Genomic DNA, 22297 nt, shown 5'->3' with positions numbered 1-22297 from the left:
TGTCACAATGGGGGATCGCGCACAACGCCAGCCTTCGTGGCTACGAGATTCGACTAAAAATGTCCCTTGGGTATTGGTATGAATTAGCAGCGGGGCGCTGATTGAGTTGGCTAGTTGAGATTGATTCGCTGACTTGGCTTTGTTTGTCATAGCTTGCTGCACAATCCACTGGATTTGTGTTGGTAAGTCGCCTTTCGAGTTATGATGCTTTCGCTGGCTGCCGAGGGACTAACATGTCAATGCCTCTCGCATGTAGCTATCGCACTATTCCCAAATCATGCCACCTGCGGGTGGTAAACGATACCTTACCTCTACCGCCGTTTTCCTGAGCGAAGTCGTTAAACTCGCGATCGCCCTGACTATGGCTCTCTACGACGTCTCGAAGAATGCGCCACCCTCAATGCCCGCCACCTCCCTCTTCTTCTCCCTCTCAAGCGCCGTACTCTCAGGGGATAGCTGGAAGTTGGCAATCCCTGCGGGCCTCGGCGTTTTTTCCAACTCCCTCCAATACATTGCGCTGTCTAATATGCGCGCGGCGACTTTCCAGGTTACATTCCAGCTGCAGTTTGTGACTACGGCCATCTTTGGCCTCATGGCTCTGCGGCGAAGCATTGCCCCTCGAAAATGGGGTCTGCTGTTGCTTCTGCTGCTTGGCGTGGCCTTGGTCCAGTTCCCGGATGCAAGTGCGGAGCAAATGTCGTTCGGCGATGAAGCCTCGCGTCTTCACTTCCCCCGTTCTTTGGAAGAATGGAAGGCCGTGAAGGGCGTTGGCGGTGCTGCTAAAGTGCATAAGCGCTCTGCTACGTACGAGGGTATCGAGGAAGATATTCTCACGGCAAACCCGCGGCTGAACCCTACCGTGGGTTTGCTTGCCGTTATTGGCGCTGCGCTTACCTCGGGTATGGGTGGCGTCTACTTTGAGAAGGTCCTCAAGGACAGCTCCAACCACATCTCTTTGTGGGTGCGTAACGTGCAGTTGGCTATCTACTCTGTCTTCCCGGCGCTCTTCATTGGTGTGGTATTCCGGGATGGCGAGCGGATCGCGAATGATGGCTTCTTCCAGGGCTATAACTGGACTGTCTGGGCTACCATTGTAATTCAGGCTCTAGGTGGTATCATTTCCACATTTGCAATCAGCCATACGCAACGAGACCCCAGGTGCTTGGCGACGACCAGCAGTATCATCTTGAGCATAATTGGAAGCATTTGGCTCTTTGACTTTGAACTGACGGCCAGCGTATGTCCAAAATTTATGACTGGATTGCGATTTCCGCAGATGCTGATAAGTAATTTATAGTTCTTCCTGGGCTCTGCTGCAGTCCTGGTGGCTACCCACTACTATGGCAACCCCAGTTTCAACCCCGCTGCAGTCAAGGTCGGTGGAATGCGTCCACCGCCCATTCGCATCGACAGCTATGAGAAGGACTCCGGCCTCGATAATGGATCCCCCGTGGGAGACCTTCCCGACGAGATCTCCATCAAGCTGCCGACTACCCCTTTCTTGTCTGACGGCATGTCATCTTCTCGCCCCCAGTCGCCGAACCCGGGCCACACGCGGGTGAGCTCCAGCCGGAACCCCAGTGAAGCACACTATTACGAAAAGGAATAGTGATCCGACGGAATTGCATATGCCTGACACCCAGGCTAACCGTTTATTTGATGTGCTTATGGAGATATGACTTTTGGATACCTGATGGATACGGTAATACCGCTATCTAGGATGAGGCTCCTGTAGCATTCTTGCCTGACCTTTTGTGGGTTTGAATCGATCTGCGCGTGAGCTTGTTGTATAACGTTGATAAGTCGCTGAGACTTTCGGTCATGTATGCATATATACGAAGCAATGAAAATCTACGATATACCCTGACTCGAGTTCCAGTGAAGGTGTAATGGTGCTGGCACGGGACATTCTATCCACGTGCCGGTGTCTTGCTATACCCTCCCACCTCATCCCACACAAATCCTCCCCACCCCCGTCACTTTCATAATCCATTGATCTCATCATGAAGCGTAATCCGTTCAATCTTTCTAGACACTTTGATCCCTCGCCCAAACGGCGTCGAATTGAACCCGAATCTGCGATCTCTCACCAAACGAGCAGGCTGGGGTTCATTGACCAGAGGTTGATCGAGGGCTCACAATGGCCAGGGTATCCCGACTTGGTTCAACAAGGGCCCCATTCAATTCAGACAAGTACCTCGTCGAACCATGATGATGATGTCCAGTTGGATGCTTTTGGTATGTGTGGTCCAATTGGTCGCACAATCACAGACTGATCTGTTTCCAGATCTTGAGCTGCTTGCACAGCAGAAGAACAATAGCACATTCCAGCCCTCGAAGCCAGCCTTTCAGCACCCTACACCTGAAGAGGAAGTATTTACTTGTCCGAAGCATCAAGATGCACTGCCGAAGACGTCCCGGTTCTTTGATTGTGAGTGTCTAGCAGATACTGCATCAGACTAATCCATACAAGTACTCTGGGTCTAACGAATACCTCTAGCCTTCTCTCGCACCACACCTCTTCGCGGACTAGAATCTAGCCAGTCCGATTTGATTTCCGGCCCACCCTCGAGCCCATTGATGATGATGCATCAAAGGAAGGAGCCCACATGGAAAAGTCAAGGGCAATTGGAACCAGGCGTCGATTCGCAGAAGCATGACTCAATCCCACACACGCCAGAGCAGCCGTATGCCTCCCACCCGAATATTGCTACAACCGCAAGTGGCCATCGGAATCAAGGAAACCCACCATTCAGCCATATCCCCCTTTCAGTGCGAGGCATTTTTCTTGTCTCCGTGAATGACCTACCCGAGAAATATCGTTCCATTTATCCTTTCCCACTGTTCAACGCAATCCAGTCCAAATGCTTCCATCCCGTCTACAAGACCAACGACAACATTGTCCTCGCAGCACCGACGGGAAGCGGGAAGACCGTTGTCATGGAGCTAGCTATCTGCAGACTTCTGAACGTATTGAAAGACGAGCGCTTCAAGGTGGTCTATCAAGCCCCAACCAAATCCCTCTGCTCTGAACGATTCCGAGACTGGAATACCAAGTTTGCAGCCCTGGACTTGAAATGTGCAGAATTGACCGGTGACACGGACCACACTCAGCTGCGCAGTATCCAAACCAGCCAGATTATTATCACGACGCCCGAGAAGTGGGATAGCATGACACGGAAGTGGAAGGACCACATGAGGCTGATGCATCTTGTGAAGTTGTTCCTTATCGATGAAGTCCACATCCTCAGGGAGACTCGTGGAGCTACGCTGGAAGCAGTTGTGTCACGAATGAAGAATATCGGATCAAATGTGCGCTTTGTAGCGTTGAGCGCAACTGTTCCGAATTCAGAGGATATTGCTACATGGCTCGGAAAGGACGCGACGAACCAGCATGTTCCTGCGCATCGTGAGCATTTTGGGGAGGATCTTCGGCCGGTCAAGTTGCAGAAGTTTGTGTATGGGTATCAGTCGACTGGGAATGACTTTGCTTTTGATAAAGTCTGTGGGACAAAGTATGTTACCATCGGGTTTTCTTCTGACGCTATCAAATTGCTAACGGTGCCTTTCGCAGATTGCCTGAAGTCATCGGCACGCATTCTTGTCACAAGCCCATTATGATTTTCTGTTTTACCAGGAACTCATCTGTCGCAACAGCGAAAGATTTGGCTAAGCTATGGAACATGACCAATCCACCGGCTCGACTTTGGAAGGCCCCTGGAAAACGCATTGAAGCGAGTAACGACGATTTAAAAAGTTAGTTTGCACCTGCACTTTGGTTGAAAGATAGGCACTAAAAATATTTAGCAACCATCACGACGGGGGTTGCATTCCACCACGCCGGTCTCAGTGCCGCGGACAAACAGATGGTCGAGAAGGGCTTCCTGGAAGGACAAATAAACGTCATATGTTGCACTTCGACCCTCGCCGTTGGCGTCAACCTGCCCTGCCAACTTGTGATTATCAAAAACACCGTCGGCTGGCAGGATGGTGGTTGCAAGGAATACTCCGACCTCGAGATGATGCAAATGCTCGGTCGAGCAGGACGACCTCAATTCGATGACAGCGCAACAGCCGTCATACTTACTCGCAAAGAACGAGTAGCCCACTATGAGCGACTGGTTTCTGGCTCCGAGAGTCTGGAGAGCTGCCTGCATCTCAATTTAATCGAACACTTGAATGCGGAGATTGGCTCGGGGAACGTGACAGACGTTCAATCGGCGACCAAGTGGCTCGCGAGTACTTTTCTCTTTGTGCGGCTGCGTCGAAATCCAACTTATTACAAGCTCAAGGAGGGTGCGAGCCAGGAAGATGAGGATGAGTTGCTTCGTCAAATTTGCGAGAAAGACATCAAGCTTCTGCAGGAATGTGGCCTTGTGGAGAATGAAAAGCTTTGCTCGACTCCGTTTGGAGATGCGATGGCGCGGTATTATATCCGGTTTGAAACCATGAAGAAGCTGCTTTCACTGAGAGCCCAAGCAGATCTGCCTCAGATTGTGAGTACATATCATCCTTGATCAATTCTGGTCTCAATCTGACAGAAAATAGCTTGATGTCATCATCCAAGCGGAAGAGTTTCACGAAATCCGTCTCAAAGCCGGCGAAAAGACACTCTACCGCGAAATTAACAAAGATCCCGGCATCCGATACCCGATCAAAGTTGATATAGCTTTACCATCCCACAAAATATCTTTACTCCTCCAATCCGAACTCGGTGCACTCGACTTCCCCGCCAGGGACCAACTGCAAAAGCACAAGTTCACCTTCCAACAGGACAAAAGTCTCGTCTTCTCCCACGTGAATCGACTAATCCGCTGCGTGATTGACTGTTTGATTGCACGAGAGGATTCGGTCGCCGCTCGAAGTGCACTTGAATTGGCACGGAGCTTCGGTGCTAAAGTCTGGGACCATTCTCCGCTCCAAATGAAACAGGTTGAGCAGATTGGTGTGGTGGCAGTTAGAAAATTGGCTGCTGCTGGGATCACGGATATTGAGGAGCTTGAAGCTACCGAAGCGCCGCGAATTGACATGATCTTGAGCAAGAACCCGCCTTTCGGGACCAAGTTGTTGGCGAGATTGAAGAAGTTCCCCAAGCTGAGGGTGACTATGAAGATAGTGACAACGGTGGGTGTCTCTCGTGGATGGGTTGTTCGAGATACTCATTGCTGACCTTGAATCGCAGGAAGCGAAAAAGGGAAATGTCAAAGTCCGTTTCAAGATCGACGTTGCCTTCATGAATGACAAGATCCCCATTTTCTTTCAACGGCAGCCGGTGTATGTTTGCTGCTTGACAGAAACATCGGATGGCCGGTTGGTCGATTTTCGTCGTGTCAGGTGAGTGCCTCAATGGATGTTTGCTCTTCGTCACGCTCACAAATTCTAGTGCCAGCAAGCTTCAAGACGGTGTAGATGTCACTTTGATTGCAGAAATAAAATCTACAGATCAATATGTTGTCTGCCATGTTATGTGCGATGATATTGGTGAGTACCAAGTCCCACGATGATGAGTTTCGCTAATGCTACTCCAGCTGGCACCTCCAGAAGAGCTGAAATCAGGCCTAACCTCCTATCGCATCTGTTGTCGAAGGCTCCATCTCGAGGAACACAGCCAGGAGCCACGGCAAAGCCAACGTCAAGTGTGGCCTGTGAAAGTATATGGGATATACCAAAATGCCCGCCTCAGCCTGATGCAATCCCGGATGCATTTGATGGGGACGACTTGCAAGCCGACGACTTCCTGGATGTTGCGGGTGGCCCGAGCAAGCAACAGCAGCCTGCCGAGTCTTTGGGACTGCCATTTGACGGCCTTGACTGGCTTTCGATTGACGACAGTTCTTCAAACTCACAGGGCGCGCCGGAAAAGCCGCAGAAACAAGGCAACAACAATTGGAACGCAGACTTGGAACAGCAAGATGATGACGATGGTGGACTGGAGCCTATTCGTCTTCCAAATGGCAACTGGGCTTGTAGCCACAAATGCAAGGACAAGACAAGGTGAGTAATCCTATTGAAACCTGTCATGATCGTCGCTCACAGATCTAGTTGCAAACATCTGTGCTGTCGAGAGGGGTTGGAAAAGCCACCCAAGCCACGTAAACCCAGAAAGCGAGCTATCTCGAATCACAAAGCAGGAAACCTCAATCAGTTGAAAATTTCGGCTTCAATCAAGAAGCGGGACGATTCAGGCGGCGTCAACAAAGGAAAGCAACCGGTGAAACAAGTTCCCAAGTTGACTGTGGAAAGGAGAGACAAAGGTTCCTCGCAGTTGAAATTTCCGACATTGCCGCTCGGAAGACGAGCTTCCAGTGGAGGACAAACTGGAGCCAAGGGCACAGCCAAGCAGCCTGCCTTGACGACCGAGGGAGCAAAGGCAAATGATCAGCCGAAGACGTACTCCAGTGACTTTGATGACGATAGCCTGGATGACTTGCCGCCTCTTTCTTCCCTCATGGGATCTGTTAATTCAGCTCCGGCTAGGCGGCACGCTTCGCAAGGAGACAGTGTCTTTGATAGTCCGTTCCCCGAAGTCGGAAAATCAGGGGAAAGAAATAAAACCGAAGACCTCCATTCCCTGTATGCTCTTAAGCCCCGAGAAGTTATTGAAATTTCAGATGATTCCAGCCCTGGACCCGGGAAAGATATCTTCACCAACCCTGGAGAAATTGGAAGCTCCGTCGCCACTGTACTTCATCCAGCTTCAAGTACCAGTATCGCTTGCCCTCCAGCCATGAAGTCGAGCTGTTTCTCCAGACCCTACGAAACAGGAATTCTTGAGCGATTTGGAACATGTCCATCAACAAACCTTCTACTGCCTGCACTCAGAGTGAGACACACCCTGACCCACCTGGAACCAATGTCCGCTGTTGACCTTGTCTCTAAAGACCGCGCGCACCGAACACCAACAAACAGTTCATCTGGATGGGATGATATCGATCGATTGTTGCTGGAGGAAATGAAGGATGTTACTAATCATTATTAGGAGGCAATTTTCAGCTGATCTGATCTCTTGTTCGGGAAGTGGCTGCATCTATTGACCGAGTCAGGAATATGACGGGCTGTATATTTACTTTCAGTCTACGTCGACATTACACAGTGACATGATTACGACCCCTTTGTACCATGGGCAAATATGGTATCAAAAAGCCATCGCGGATATGTGATATTGAGTACTCAGAAACTAGCTTCACAATCAATAAACACAGTATATCTCACATCTACTTGCCGACATTCCTCGCAATAGCAGCCGCACAGTCCGCAATCATCGTCTGCTCCTGCACAATATACTCTTTAGTCCAGTCAGTCAATTTCCCCAGCGCTGCCTTGACATCATCCAGATCTCCAGGGTTCTCGTAATTGTTAGTAGTTGGCACAACTTGCTTCTTCCAGTTCAGCCATCCGCCATCAACGACCTTGTCCTCAGTCAGAATGTCCTTATACACGTTCATCCGCCAGTACTTGTGCTCGCGAATGACAGGAGCAAAAGCGTCGAGCAGTGTTCGGAACATGATATTGATAAGCTCGCTGTTGGTTGCAACGGAGATATAACTCTCCTCCACTGCGTGAGTAGGGATGATACCTGGCTGAATAACCGGGGCGTTGGCGGCCATTCCAGTTCCGATGCTGAGGAAGCAGTCGGTTGCACGGGTTGGGCCAAATACGCCGAGCACTTCGGTCCAGAGCCTTTGGTAGGAGTTGTCAGCTTATCAGTCCCAATAGGTCTAGCCAATTTTTGACATACCATCCCAGTGGATTATTTGCACCCAATCCACCATCAACAAGAGTGTATCCATTGACCTGCAAAGGCTTGAAATATGCCGGCGCAGCAGAAGTCGCCCGGGCTGCCTGCCACAACTTCATATTCACCAATGCACTATCCTCCATATTGTTTGGATTCTTGTACGAGCGCAGGAAAACAGGGGCCCGGTTATTCGCAGCCTGGGAGTTGGTAGCCATCAGGAAACTTTACATGTTTCCAATGAGTTAGCGCAGTGACAAGGGCCAACTTCAGCTTGGAGATTCCGTACATCTTGCAAGGCCCTTTCTCGTCAAGTAGGTCAACGTCAGAATCGCCCAGCTTATCCTTGATGAGCTTCTTGATAATATTCTCCAAGTTAGTCGAGTCGTAGAATTCGCCGTGAGTCGCAAGATTGAACGCTTTCTTTATGTCGCCTGTTTCGGGGAAAACTTCTTTCATCACGTTATCGTACTGAACGATGCACTCGGCGACTGTCATTTGAAGGCGACCGAGCATGATGGCGATCAAACTAATTCATTTTAGTAAGAAGATAACTGCGGCCAAGGAGTCGTGTTTGCATGGACAAAGATGGAGATGTCACTACTTACCCTCCAGTACTAGTGCCACCGATCATATCAAATATCTCGCAAGGTTTCTTACCAGGGGCTGCCTTGTCAAGAACAGCTTGCAATATCAGAAGACTGGCAATACCTCGAACACCACCGCCATCTGGCATCAATCATTCTATCAGAACTTAACTCTATCGAGAAAGCATCAAGAGTATCTGAAAAAATTGACCTACCAAGTGACAGCACCCGCAGAGGACGCTTGTCTCCTCCAGCGAAGGCATCTGCGCGAGTCAAGTCCAGGGGAATCTGCGGCTTGAAGGCATCATTCTGCCTGTCGATCTTTTTATCGCTAATCTTGAGCTTGAGATCATTGACTTCGTCGAGTGTTTGCTGCACGCTCATCATCTGCTGAAGAACATTGGAATAAGCCGGCGGCGGATCAAGGTCTGTTTATCCCATTAACCTGCGATCGGCTAGAAAATCAGCCTAGCTATGCCACTTACCTGTCTCGTCGCCAACATCGAAAATGAGATATGCGTCTTTTCCGTAGAGCTCCCAGCCTGGGAATCGAGCGCACACTTGAACGGCCAAGACGTTGCCCGGCTACTCCTGTTAGTTACACTCCAGCACGCCAATCCAAGGTAGGTTTTCTCACCTCTAGCTGCCTCAAAAGGTCGTGATCACGACCGAAGATTTGGCCAGCCATCTATAAGTTTTGCGATTATTCAGTAACTGCTCTTCATCTTCAAAAATGGGGACAACATACCCAGCCATACTCGTCCGTGAGGAAGCGATTCTTGTGGCTCATCCAGACAAGCTCGACGCTGTCTTTCGTTCGAGGCTTGTCTGAAGACTCATCTTCAAAGATCGCCACCTCGAGCCAAGTCCAGTTCCCTAGGGAGGTATCATCCACATGCCCCTGGTCATGCGTATCCGCGAAGAGCTGGATGCTTTGGAAACTCTTGATTGTTGCAGCATTGAGTGCCTAATCATTCTTAGTAAAAAGTCTCTGGTTTCCCGAGGTATATCTCAAGTACCCACGTTGGTCTTGAACCAAATCCGATTTTCAATAGCATCGGATTTGCCCGAAACAAGAGGTTTGCTGTCATCTTCAGTAGGGTCGGCCTTGAAGATATAGTCTCCGTTAGAGGGAGAGGGCGCATCATCCACATTCCCACATGGCAGAGTCGGGAGACTCTTGACAGTTTTTAAAGATGGCTGAGGAGACATGATGTTTAGATATGAACTGACTTGGTCAACTTAGTCTAGAAAAAGTATGTTAAAGCGGGCAGGATCAAAATCGCGATTTAGAGGGCGCATATAAATATCTATTTTCGCTGTTGTAAAGTGATGAACCAGCCCCAGCCCTCTTAGATGCAGTCAGCAGCCACTTCCCTCTTTGAAGCTCAGATGTGTGGGCTGAACCCGTATTCGACTACTCGTGATGGGCCGAGATGCGTTCCAGCTGCAGCATAGGTAACAAAGATTAGAAGGTGCTAGTACTATGGTTCTGTCGCTCCACGTCCGGAATTAACACCTTAGGCCTTTTTGGCCGATGGAGAGAAGATTTCTGCCCGTGAAAGAGTTCAAGGGTCCTGCTGTATTCAGCTCAGGACAAAATGGATTTTATCCAAAAGCCAACTCAACATTACCGAATTTACAGTACCATCGGGTAAAGTTCCCAAATGTATATATTTACTGCCAAGTGATGTTTGGGCTCGGTTCATCCGCTTTCTCATTAGCTGGCGGGTGTTAGCTGAGTCCTCAGTCTTTCTGATTAGCTTTTCGGGCTTTGGTAGTTCTGTCGGTTTACCTGATCAAAGTTAGATACATTTTGGATGCCTATTTCAACTATGAGGAAACATATTTGCTTTCACCAAAGTCTCCGGGTAAAACCAAAATCATTATCTCATGATCGCCATCCCTCCTCCCAGACATTATACAAAGCGGGAAACATAGCCCTTATGCTGAGGGAATGCACAGGGAACTGTTCTGCCAACCATCCTATATGCTCTGGGGCAAAAGTCTTCGCGGATTTCAGGTTCTCAGGGTAGATCTTAGCTCCATGGCGCAATAATACTTCCATGATGCCGATATGACGTTGAATAATTGCTTTGCTGATTGCACTTTCGCGGATGCTTGGTAAATCAGGATCTGTTCCATGCACCAGGAGGAGGGTGACGATTTCCTCTTGACCGTGTTCGATTGCTGTAAATAAAGCCTGTTCTTGGTCAAACCCTTTACCCAACAGCATCTGGGATATTTCCGTGTCGCCAACCTCTGCTGCAACCTCTAAGAGATTGATCTGGCATTTGTCTGTTCCATGCTTGGCGAGCAGCATTTCTAGGGTTTTCTTGTTGCATTGCAAGATAACTTCCCATAAATGTCCATCTTCCAGATAGGCACCGTGAGCCAAAAGCGCTTTGATAACCTCGTCGTGGCCTTTCTCGAGTGCTAAGTACAAAGGAGACGTGCAGAGATCAGGGAACCCCGTTTTGAGATTACCGTCGGAGCCGTTGGCGAGTAAAAAATTCACCAGAGCTAGATGGCCGTATCTGGCTGCGATTGATAATGCTGTTGATTCGTGTCCTCGTCCTCCATATGGATTTAGAGCCTCCCTAGGATCATGTTGTTCAATGTACTTGTAGTCAATGTCTGCCCCATGCCCAAGGAGCATCGAGACCAAGGTTGTATCACCGGATACAGCGGCAAAGGGAAGGACTGAAGAGGGATAGGCGTGGAGGTTTGGAGCATGAGACAACAAATATTTGACCACGTGCGTATGTCCTTTTAATGCAGCTTCTTTGATAGGAGCCAGGGTGGATCTTGTGTCATCATCCATAGGGAGTGCCGAGCCGCTTCTATTGAGTAGAACCTTGATGACCGAGAGAAACCCGTTTTTCGCTGCTGGATGCATGGGTGTTTCACCCCGGTTGTTCTCAAAGTTTGGCTCAGAGCCCGCGTTCAGAAGGTACTTCACAAGCTCCGAATGCCCATGTTCCACAGCGTAGAATATCGGATGTTCGAGGCGACAGGAACGCGGGACCCAGAGTGAAAATTCAGGTTCTGGTGGGTGTTCCTCATGGACAGGTCAGTCTTTCACAAGGTATCCCTGTTGGGTGAACTAGGCTACCGCAGGAATTGGTCCTAGCTTAGCTGCTTGAAGAATACCATCTCCATTCTGATGGTCAAGGTTGTATCGATATAGGAGGTGCTTTAGCAGGAAATAGAAGCGGCGATTAACTTGCACTAGTGCGTTGAGATCTTTTTGTGATTGTAATTGCTGCCAAATTAGGAGTATGATTTCGTTCGACAGAGTCAGAATAGTCATTGCGTATGCATTTTCAGCAGGCAATTTGTATGCTCACGGATGGGCTCGGTGTGATTTGATCCGCTACCAGCGACCTGGGCGTTGACAAGCGAGATAGATGTAGGGGGAAGAAATGATGTCGCGGGGGCTGGGGCTTTCCAGTGAAACCAGACGGGATACGGGTACATCCTAAGATATCATTGGCTCCCGTCGCTAAGACCGTATGTGAATTATGCACTCGAAACACCCCGCCAAGCCAGACCTATGAACTGAGTAAAAACAATATCATGAGTAATCTTGCACCTAATTCGCTCACAGGATGCATCCACCTCATACATGCTCCAAATTCTAGAAAATTGACCGATGTGGGAGCCGGACCTTGTAAGACCTTGCGTGCTTTATTCGTGGGCGAATGGCAGCGGATGGTATCGGCAGCGAGAATGATAGATGATGAATGGATGAATCAATGTCTCTTCAGTCTTGAGAGGTTTTACAAAGTATTCCATTTTCTATCTCATTTCATTCCTGGCCGTACAATGGGGACAATGATGCAAAACCCTCGACCATCGACTCTTCTCCATTAAAGACCTTCATCGCTATGGCTCGGATAAAATGGCCAATTCCTGTCGGGGTGGAGTTTTCACTTACTTGATATTTTCCTAATTTGAAAATGGATTGGCAGATGCAGTACCTGAACTATTCGTCCCAAGCCTTGCCATCAGATTCGTGATCTCCAGCTAATTTATTTCCAATAGAATATTAGAATAAAGGCGCTATGGATCTCATCACGGTAAAATACCTCTTCACTTTTTTCTTCGCAGTTGCTATATTTGACCTGGCCTCTGATTCCGACGCGGCACTGAATCTAGCTTGCGGTCAAACGAGACGGCCTATGACTGTTACATGATTCATCCTCATGTTCTGCTCGATATCCCAAACCTCGATACCCCAAGCCTAATCAATTGCCCAAGTCAAATTTGTGGCAACTGCACTCTGAACAACACAGGATCCTCCCTTTTCATTCTGAACACTCATGTTCAGCACCCGCCACAGGATTTCCCAAGCCACAATGAACTAGCATGCCACAGCGCTGGACGTGGATCCTGTATAACCCAGATTGATAAATGTTTCATAGTTCCAATAATCCGCCTGTGTACCCTGGCCGCTGACCGTGGCATTTCCCGTGAACTTTGCAGTCCAATAGGCGCTGCCTCGAGTATACTTTTTCCATGCAGCAAGACCAGTCTGGAGCGATTTTTGGCGTGAAGAGAAGGTATTATCAATTTCAGCCTGAATCGACCACTCTCCAACGAATGTTGGGAATTTTCCATCTCCTGCAGAGATTGCGGCATCTTCACAAATGTAGTCCGTGATGTTGGCAGAGCTTGCCAAGCGGCCTGCAAAATAATAATTGTGCAAGTCAAACACCAAGTTTGTTCCGGCACTGAAATTCGAAGACCAGTACGCTTCACCCTTGAAGCTGCCCTGGAACATGACAGGAATTTGAGAATTCACGGCCTGGACCTTGGAAATAACTTGGTGAATATAGCTTGCCAAGTAAGTGGCTCCACTATCGGTAAGGCAATATGGGGATCCGAAGAGTGAAAGGTCTTGGACGTCGACAGGCTCATTGATTGGCTCGAGCGTGAATGATTGAGGAGAGTTCGAGCCTTGAATGAAAGCAATAGCCGCATCGACAGCTTCCAAGGAATACTTGAGAGCAGTTGCATTGTTGAACCAGCCATAGTGTCCTTCAGCTTCACCAAACGGGAAGCCATTCACACCCCCAGGGAGAGAGTGAATGTCTATAATGATGTGCATACCATATTTGTTGATAGCGTAAGATGCAATGCTCGAAAGGAAGGATACTTGGTTTCCGTGGTACAGCTGCGATCCCGGGACCTCGACCCATGCGGCGTATGTAGTCGGAATGCGAAGCACGTTGATACCAGCTGCACCAAGCTTGTCGATATCGGCAGTAGTAATCCATGTGGCATATCGGCGTTCAAGAACTGGTCCACATTGGCTGCCAAGGTGGGCACAAAGTCCCCATTCGTCCACAGCGCCACCAGAATTTTTGGACCACCAAGTAGTATCGATGGTTGATTCCTGAACTAGCCAGCCGCCGAGATTGACACCCACGGCATTGAAGGTCTTCCAATCCAGGTATTGGGTCGATGCAGCCTTGCGAGCCATGGCAAGGCATACCAACAAGGGGTATAAAACAAAATTTTTGATCAATGTCATTTTGAAGAATTGGTCGATACTTTGTATGACAGACTAGTTTGTCCGTTGGGAGAAAAGTGAATGTTCCGTTGACGAGGTTATGCTCTCATTTATAGCACCGAACCTGCCTTCATCCATAACTGCGATGCCCCCATTTGAAGCGGAAGCGTATTCTAGTTCTTCTCTTGCAAAGGAAAGAGAAACGCCGATCGTGGTATAGTGGAGTGAATCCTATCCACTATGGAAGTTCTGAATCCCACGGAAATTATCCTCGTAACCGTGACCGTAGCCGTAACCGCAAATCCACAGGCTTTCTCAAAGACTCTCTAGTATACTCGGCCAGGCCCACATTCCGTACGAATGTGTTAGTACGTTCTCTGGTATGCTCGGCCAGGTCCATATCCGTACAAAATACACTAGCCATTAGCTCCGGTTTGCTAGACAGTCGAGCTTGTGGAGGTTCTTGTCCTCGTAACAAGCAAATCCCAGGGCGCCGTTGCGGAGTATGGGGCAAGAGGTTGGGGTGCTGACCAATGTCGAGTCACTGTGAATGACCTAGAGGTCTCGAAGTTATCAGGCACTCGGACTGAATTAAACCGAGATATCCCGAAGTGGCTGAGATTCGCTAGGATGGTGTCAGTCGCCATGTGGCAGACCCACGCGGCTGGACCTAAGGGTCTTTCGGTATCTCCCCACATCCCGGGGTAAAGGGCTATCCCCGCACTCACTAGATCCCGATGCAAATTTCCCCAGCCTTTGCTAGCTTATGCGCTTTTGTGGAGTCGAGAACACGAATGCGGGGAGTTGGTCTGCACAGTCAATGTCCATGGAAGATAAAACCGGACGTGTTTGCCCCACTGTCTGTAGGAAGGTCCATCCAAACCTATTTATATCAATTGCGCCGGACCCCAGAAAACGACAAGAATGGAAAAAGAACTACATGAGACCTCTTTTTTTCAATTTTCAATCATGTCTAGCTTTAAGCATGCATTTTCCTTATCGTCAGATCAAGTTCAAGCAGCTACTCCTCCGGGCACAATTGCCATATCAGGTGAGACAGACATGAATCACAAATTATACTTGCAAAAATTTCTTTGTAGGGTTACTGTCGATGATACTAATATTCGCAAGGACTAGCACATGCCTTGCACGAGGCTGAGCATGGGGAATTAGCTCGAGATCGTGAATTGGTGCTCGTTCCTCAACCCAGCTCAAGCCCGGCAGATCCACTGAACTGGGCAACCTGGCGCAAAATCGCAAGTTTGACCTGCATGTCGCTATATGCGGCTATTGGCAATTTCACTTCGGCATCTATCGCGAGCGCGTTTCCCCTTCTCGCCACTCCGCTGGCCTTTAATCCTCCTGTATCAATGGGTAGTTTGACTCATCTGATTGCTGTGCGTGCTTCAATGAAGAATCAAAGGAATGAAAGCTACTAATACTGAGCAAGGTCAATGTGCTTATGATGGGCGCCGCCAACCTATGGTGGGTGCCTCTTGCTAATATCTTCGGCCGGAGACCCATCATATTGGGGAACATCTTACTGCTAGTACTAAGCTGCATGTGGGCCGGGCTTGCGAGAAGTTTTGGAAGCCTGTTGGCTGCCCGCGTCGTCATGGGTATCGCAGTGGCGCCAGCAGACACAAGTAAGAAGCTGTCTTTGGTTCTCGTGAATTTCGAAAGTGGCTAATCGATACGGTGTACTTCTAGTTGCGCCAAATGTGATCGGAGAAATATTCTTCACTCACCAGCGTGGTCGAGCCATGGTAAGTCGAACTTGCCAGGACTTGGAGCTCAGAATTAACACCTTGTTCTGAAGGGATTCTACACGGTTTGCATCTGCTTAGGACCAATCATCGGGGGTATGTCCGGTGGATACATTGCTGGTACAAAGGGACTCGCATGGATCCACTGGGTCAATGTGATCTTGAGTGCCATCTTACTACTGGCCTGTGCCATCCTTGTGCCTGAAACTTTGTTCGACAGAACTAAGGCACTGCCCTCCAGTCAGAATCAGGACCTGATTAGCAGTGAAGGAAAGCCGGACGCTGAGATTGTTGAGAATGTTACCTCGACCTCTCCCGACGATAGTCTGAATCGGCAGACTATTTATGACTCCATGCTAAAAATGCGTAAGTATGAAGGGAACTTCCTTGAGAAGTTTCTGGCTCCGTGGAAAACACTTCGTCTGCCAGGTGTTTGGCTGGTTATGTTTTGGTACGCCGGTCTCGTGGGTGGCGTTGTTACCATCACCACGGTTGGACCGTCTCTAGTTGCCGCACCGCCATATCTCTGGGGTAACAATGCCGGTCTGATCATGACCGGTGGAATAGTCGGTGCCATCCTCGGGCTCATTGCAACAAATTTGTGTGCCGATCGTGTTATCATCAAGAGAAGCAAGTTGCAGGGCAATTCATTCGTCGAACCGGAAGCACGCTTGCCGATAGCAATCCCAGGGTTGTTTCTCGCGACTACAGGTCTCTGGACATTTGGCTTCTGCGCGCAGAACCTTGGGCCGGCGCATATGTGGGTGGGAATGCAATTTGGGCTTGGAATGCTTTGCTTTGGCTTGATGCAGGCGCCTTCAATTGGATTCAATTATGTGAGTGGCTCCTACCCATAACTGACAGATATAACTCCCATTACTAATTCTTACTCCTTCGGCAGCTTATTGATTCTTACGGTCCACTTGCGGCTGATTGCTTTGTGGCAGTGACCTGCATGAGGGCTATCATCAGTTTTTCATGGACCTTTTTTGCGGGTGAATGGGTCACGAGCGCTGGTCCAGCTATCCCATTCGGAGTGTTTGGAGCTCTCATGGGAATATTTTCCTTATTCACTATTCCAATTCTGATTTGGGGGAAGAGAATCAGGATTGCCACCGCTAATTGGGTTCATGGCTTTACTTGATCTAGGGATATCTCATTAACTGTATCTAAACTTAGTCAAATAAGCGCCAAGAGTAGGTCTATTGGGATCCAGAATCATATGAGGTGAAGAGTCTGGAGTCCTAAAAATTTACGTACCTTACTATCTGATGGGAGTTAGCATGTGATTTGGTGCAGAGCCATACCCTAGTCCGGTTACAGCCTACTGTTGGAAGGCATAGACCGATTTGAAGCGCATTAGGCCTTTAGCTCCCCTTGAGATATACTGGCTCGCATGGAATAGACGAGAACCTCGTTGACCCTGTTTTCTGACCTCGTCCGCCTCTTTCGCCCCTTTCAAACTTCCAACATTAATTATCTACAATCCGTACCAATATAGATCAATCATAGCTCTAGCTCAGGACAAGTACTGACGTCAATATGGTGTGTAGTATACTTTGAATTAAGCGAGAGCTTCTTTCGGGGATCGGTTATTCCAGAACTGCTAGGCGAGACTCGAAACATCTTTGCCAAAGCTAATTCATATCGCCGAGCAAGGTGGAGCCGCGCCCCCGAATGAGCGGGGCCGAAGACCCGATAAACTTGGGTTATCAAAAAACGCAGTGTTTATTATTGTATAAAAATTGGTTTAAGAAGGGAATTCGATTTTGCTCACAAATGCTCCCGTCTACACTTCTAAACGGTCAATTGTCCCGCGAGCTCAATACACCCCCCCACGTCTATCTGAACACTCACGATGAGCACCAATCAACTCCAACTTCCCCCGCAAAACCGGTACATCACCACACATAACGCAGATGGCAAGGCGGTGTTTTCAAATCAACTGCCAGACGCCATGCCGAAACAACTTTTCAACGAGATACCGTTCGGCCTAGCTTACACGTCCAGCGAATTCCCTGCCCAACTGTCCGCAGAGGCCGATCTTGCGAAATACGAAGCCAACCTGTCCACACCTCCTGGTCTGGTTATTTCCACCGGGACCGTTTGTCGGATCGTCGATTTTGCCCCCCATGTTGGGAGTCCAATGCACCGCACTGTATCTTTGGACTACGGGGTTGTGCTGGAAGGCGAGGTGGAGCTTTCATTAGACAGCGGAGAAAGGAGAATTTTGAAGAGAGGCGATGTGGCAGTTCAGCGAGCTACAAACCATGCTTGGAAGAACGTTAGCCCTGATAACGGGTGTGCCAGAATGCTCTATGTGCTTACTCCTTGCCAGCCCGTTCAGGTAGAAGGGTTGGGGCTGCTCGGCGAAGCGGTTGATGGTATTGGTGTCAAGGCCAGCGAATAAACAAATTTATGGGCTGTTACTTGTATGAGTTTACTTAGAACTGCTAAGCAAGGATCATGCTATTTCTCCGTCAAAGATGGAAGAGGAATGCCCGGACATCAGTGTCGCATAAACTGAAGGTAGTGACGTCTAACCAAATATAAAAAAGCGTTGAATTTTTCTCTACCTCCAAGAGCAGAAAAAGTAATACAGCATTTTACTTAGCCGTATTTGCAAAGTCGTAGCTAGCCATGACCGTTCCATTCCACGCCCTTGTAGGTAGGTTTCTGACCCCAAAATATGTGGTGACGTTGGAATCCTCAACGTCCCACTACTTCTAAATAGTGCAACCTAATCGGGTTAGCGTGGCAGAATATGGCCTGATCATTTGTTGCGGCCTGAGGCTACAGTAGTGTGACGGCAAAAGAAGCCCGTATGACTAAGAATGTTGCCCATGGAGCATTTTTGGTCTAGCGGTATTTTACCCCATCTAGATTCGACATAGTGTAAGTGATCCGAGGTCTGGAATAATCGGATGTTGTCCACCTCTTCCGACACGTCCTCAAAATGAGGCTACCTGCCCCGCGAACTCCAGTCAGCGATGGCCGAAGACGCTTTTTATAAAAAAACAGCTAGAAATTCTGAACCTGCAGAAACGACATACTATTCAACGAGATATGATTCCACTGACAAGCCTTCACACTCCTTGAGCCCACTGCCTCACCTACTGCCTCGTAACTAGCCATGGACAATGCCAGCCGACCATCTATGGGTTCTCGCACACCTGAAATGCCCCGAAGTCTTTCCCGGGCCCTTTTCCAATGCAGAGTATGCAAGAAAGGATATGACAAAGCTGATCATCTGAAACGCCATGTCAAGTCTCGTATGGTAGCCTGGAAGGCATTATTGGTTCTTCTAACATCCCGAAAATCTGGTCTAACTCTTCAACACAGATACCGTTGATAAGCCTTTTGTTTGCGAGAGATGCGGCAAGGGGTTCTTGAGAATGTTGGTTCCTTATCTGTATACATTATTATCATCGCTCAAATTCCTGATAAATTACCAGTGAACTTCTCCGCAGGCACACTCAGAGCCATAACTCTGAAAATAATCGTGACGGAGCGGGCGGCTGTTCAGGGATTATTGCACGTGCGTCGCAGGCATGCAAGCGATGTGCGGCGTCTAAGCTCAAATGCGACGATAATAAACCCTGCCGAAGATGTGTGCGGCGAAATCAGATCTGTCAATGGTCCCCGAGAGATGACACTCTTGCGAGCCCGGAGGCTCATGTGAACACCTTGGAGCATGATCCACAACCCGCGGGACAAGCTGGGAAAGATATTTCGGGCAGTGCCGGAGCTACGGTCTCTTCCGAGAAATCAGTGTTCGCACGCCCGTTTGAAGGTACTGTACACGTTTAGTGGCCACAGACTCATACGACTAGAAGCTAAGCCGATCATCCTTTAGGAGAGAGTGAAATTTCTTCCGGACTCGAAAACATCGGTCAAGGATGGGAAGGTCTCAATGCATCTAATGCATTTCCACTCATGGTTCGTGGCCTTCTGTCTCGTATATTTGAAAAATTCGAATTATTCTCACCAGCAATACAGGAATCTGGCCAGTGGAACTCATATGACAGTTTGGGCGTCGACTTCGGGCTTACTGACGAAGATCTGGAGTTACTAGACTCCATTAATAGGCCGGTTTCAGCTCAACAAGCACCGGACTACCCAAAGCAGTTTGCTCCACCACACGATGCTCTGACTAGTAGGAAACCCACTCGTCAGATTAGCAAGGTTGATTTACAAGATTCCCCACTGTCTCATTGGAGTCCTTGCAAGGAGGACAATGCGCACATGGACCAGCAGTATTTGTCTCTGCCCCAGCATCTCGACAACCCACAGTCATACGGTGTCCTTGAGCCACAAAACCTCAGATATCCTCTTTCAACAGAGAGCCGAGATGCAGCTTTTGCACTTGTTGTCAAAATTTGTCAATGGAAAAACCTCAATCGAATCATGCAATGTTTCCCAAGCACGAAGCTCTTGGACAGCCTGATACATAATTTCTTCACCCGACACAGATCAGAAACTGACACTTGGATTCACGAGCCAACTATGAACCTTAACCAAGAAGGTCCTGAAATGATCTTGACGCTTGCCGCTGCAGGAGCAGTTCTTGCTAAAGTTGATGCAATCCAGAGGCTTGGCTATGCCATGTTTGAGGTGGCTAGGCTCAAGGTCAATAGCAGGGTAATTATTGGTAATCATGACTGTCTGGATGAATTTCTGACGTTCGATAGTTTGAGGATGACAACACCCTCGCTCGTCAGTTGAAGCAACAACAAATGTATACACTCATTCTACAGATTGGACTTTGGAGCGGCGACAAACGACGTGTCGAAATTGCAGAGAGCTGTTTCCAGCCTGTTGTCACGGTGAGATCAAGGATCCCAATTCCACAGTGTGATGATTGGGGCCTAATTATGGAGCAGATGCTGCGGCGAGCCTCACGCTTCAAACACGAAGTCTATCCCATTATCGCTCCCTCGGCGACTGACGATGAGTCAACCCTTGACCACAAATGGCGTACATGGGTGGAGCTGGAATCCTTTAAAAGGTGATCACCATATGCGTCCCGCTGACAAGTTGTATCTCAAATGTGCTGACTTAAGTAATAGGCTCGCCCACTATGTCTTTATCCATGATGCCCAAGCATCTGCGTTACGATCTACAACCCCACTCATATCTCACTCGGAGTTCGATCTCCCTCTGCCGTTCTCACGCAAACTCTGGAATGCAAAGACCGCCGCCGAGTGGAAAGCCATATACATTCAAGAGGTTCCCCAATGCCCATCTACTTCAGTATCTCTGGCCACCATCTTGCAAGATATCACCACTTTAAGCTCCATTCCTTGCTACGTCGACTTCCAACTAGCGGCCCTGGCAACCATGAACGGCATATCAAAAATGATAGCTGACTGCAACCGGATACTTCGAGACTCAGGCCGCCAATGGAGCACTGCGGTCGCGAATTTATGGCAGCAAGAACTGGTCCAACTTCTGGAGCAGTTTCAATTCCTTGCAGTCGAACCTCTCAAGGATTCACTACCGGCCATGTCTCTTATTTACCAAACAGTTTCACTTTCATTATATTTGCCACTTGGTGTTCTCGAAACCTTTTCAGGCAAGGATGGCGAGGAGCGATCTTCTGCCATATACGAATCATTGATTCAACATATAAGCCCGACACATCTGCGAAAAGCGAGCTGGCACGCGAGTCAGGTGCTACGTATTGCAAGATCCATGCCTCATGGATCGCTTGTGGCTTCTCGGGCTGCTTGCGTGTACTTTAGTGCACTGGCCTTGTGGTCTCTTGCCACAGTGTTCTCGTGGAAGGGAATGAATATGGTGACTGGAAACCGCGGCACCGACCAAATTTTGTTTTTGGATGGCGAGGATGACGGCGATGCACTGCGCCGATTCATCGCTTTAGGTCAGGGAAGCCCTGCTCTATCCTCTGCCGGCCAGTATGTGCACTTACAAGACCGGGGGGCAGTCATGCGTCTCTTTCAGCAATTACTCTGTCCAGAGAATGGTGGATATGCAATTGATCAACAAGGGAGGGCTCTCAGTCACGCTTTTACCATACTGGGACGAAACGGCGACGCGATAGATGGAGGAACGGAAGACGACGACGACGACACCCAATACTAGCGAGACAGTAATATCTCTTGAGATCAGTGTGGAGTGAGATCAGTGTGGAGCATGTTCTGGGGGAAGTGAATTTAATGCTCGTATAGCGTTTTTGCTGTAGCAATTTCGACATTTCCTAATTATTCTTTCCTGCATTCAAGACCACGGCATGACCTAAACCTATCACGAATGCAGTTATCCGATCACAAAGAGCCCTCGTTGATCATTCAACTAGTGATTAGCATAGATATCCTAGTCAACGAAAGCCATGGAAATGGAGGAAGTCTCTTTTATACGTATGCTTTGTTCCCTGCTTCTACCCGGGGGCTTTATGTCATTGCCGAATCAAGCTTGCATTAGTTCCAAGTTGGCCAGCAATTTTACAAAGATGCTATTATAGTACTCTGGTGGTTTTTTTAACTCCCTTCTTTAAGATTGATATTCCACTGTGGATGATTATCTTAGAACATATTAGTCCTTTGAGAATGATCAAGCTACCGAGACATCGCTTTCGAAATTACTCTAGTTGGACTATTAGCTTTGATAGAGTGAATCCTCTAGTCTGAATATTTCCGTTGAGAATGCTGTCTATCATCGTGAGATCCAA

The 22297-nt window shown here is 48.6% G+C and overlaps 8 protein-coding genes across 8 annotated transcripts; 5 read left to right on the top strand and 3 right to left on the bottom strand.

The window, feature by feature from the left end:
- Positions 1-7: 7 nt before the first annotated feature.
- N7473_002038 (putative UDP-galactose transporter) lies at positions 8-1609 on the top strand (the record flags this gene model as incomplete). The annotated part of the gene is made up of 4 exons (XM_057147978.1): positions 8-76; positions 153-182; positions 257-1237; positions 1298-1609. The coding sequence occupies 4 exons, from the start codon at positions 8-10 to the stop codon at positions 1607-1609; spliced, it is 1392 nt and encodes a 463-aa protein (XP_057011632.1).
- A 394-nt stretch (positions 1610-2003) lies between these two features.
- Positions 2004-6979, top strand: N7473_002037 (uncharacterized protein; the record flags this gene model as incomplete). The annotated part of the gene is made up of 10 exons (XM_057147977.1): positions 2004-2238; positions 2288-2431; positions 2501-3515; positions 3575-3756; positions 3808-4496; positions 4549-5124; positions 5183-5334; positions 5384-5481; positions 5529-5994; positions 6103-6979. 10 exons carry the CDS (start codon positions 2004-2006, stop codon positions 6977-6979), a joined length of 4434 nt encoding a protein of 1477 aa, XP_057011631.1.
- Positions 6980-7214: 235 nt separating this feature from the next.
- On the bottom strand, positions 7215-9534 carry N7473_002036 (uncharacterized protein; the record flags this gene model as incomplete). Its single annotated transcript, XM_057147976.1, has 9 exons — positions 7215-7680; positions 7739-7960; positions 8025-8264; positions 8344-8464; positions 8538-8750; positions 8808-8907; positions 8960-9010; positions 9071-9289; positions 9346-9534. 9 exons carry the CDS (start codon positions 9532-9534, stop codon positions 7215-7217), a joined length of 1821 nt encoding a protein of 606 aa, XP_057011630.1.
- Positions 9535-10213: 679 nt separating this feature from the next.
- N7473_002035 (ankyrin repeat domain-containing protein) lies at positions 10214-11146 on the bottom strand (the record flags this gene model as incomplete). The annotated part of the gene is made up of 1 exon (XM_057147975.1): positions 10214-11146. The coding sequence occupies one exon, from the start codon at positions 11144-11146 to the stop codon at positions 10214-10216; it is 933 nt and encodes a 310-aa protein (XP_057011629.1).
- Positions 11147-12688: 1542 nt separating this feature from the next.
- N7473_002034 (cellulase) lies at positions 12689-13810 on the bottom strand (the record flags this gene model as incomplete). The annotated part of the gene is made up of 1 exon (XM_057147974.1): positions 12689-13810. One exon carries the CDS (start codon positions 13808-13810, stop codon positions 12689-12691), a length of 1122 nt encoding a protein of 373 aa, XP_057011628.1.
- Positions 13811-15111: 1301 nt separating this feature from the next.
- Positions 15112-16750, top strand: N7473_002033 (uncharacterized protein; the record flags this gene model as incomplete). The annotated part of the gene is made up of 5 exons (XM_057147973.1): positions 15112-15237; positions 15291-15486; positions 15551-15606; positions 15660-16442; positions 16508-16750. 5 exons carry the CDS (start codon positions 15112-15114, stop codon positions 16748-16750), a joined length of 1404 nt encoding a protein of 467 aa, XP_057011627.1.
- A 714-nt stretch (positions 16751-17464) lies between these two features.
- On the top strand, positions 17465-18016 carry N7473_002032 (cupin domain-containing protein; the record flags this gene model as incomplete). Its single annotated transcript, XM_057147972.1, has 1 exon — positions 17465-18016. One exon carries the CDS (start codon positions 17465-17467, stop codon positions 18014-18016), a length of 552 nt encoding a protein of 183 aa, XP_057011626.1.
- Positions 18017-19542: 1526 nt separating this feature from the next.
- Positions 19543-21711, top strand: N7473_002031 (C6 and C2H2 transcription factor; the record flags this gene model as incomplete). The annotated part of the gene is made up of 5 exons (XM_057147971.1): positions 19543-19545; positions 19606-20247; positions 20298-20432; positions 20490-20614; positions 20676-21711. The coding sequence occupies 5 exons, from the start codon at positions 19543-19545 to the stop codon at positions 21709-21711; spliced, it is 1941 nt and encodes a 646-aa protein (XP_057011625.1).
- Positions 21712-22297: the final 586 nt, after the last annotated feature.

The sequence above is a fragment of the Penicillium subrubescens genome (assembly GCF_028828155.1).
Source record: "Penicillium subrubescens strain IBT 31985 chromosome Unknown utg000002l_segment0_segment0, whole genome shotgun sequence".
Classification (NCBI taxonomy): Eukaryota; Fungi; Ascomycota; class Eurotiomycetes; order Eurotiales; family Aspergillaceae; genus Penicillium; species Penicillium subrubescens.
This window is presented reverse-complemented; position numbering and strand designations above follow the sequence as displayed.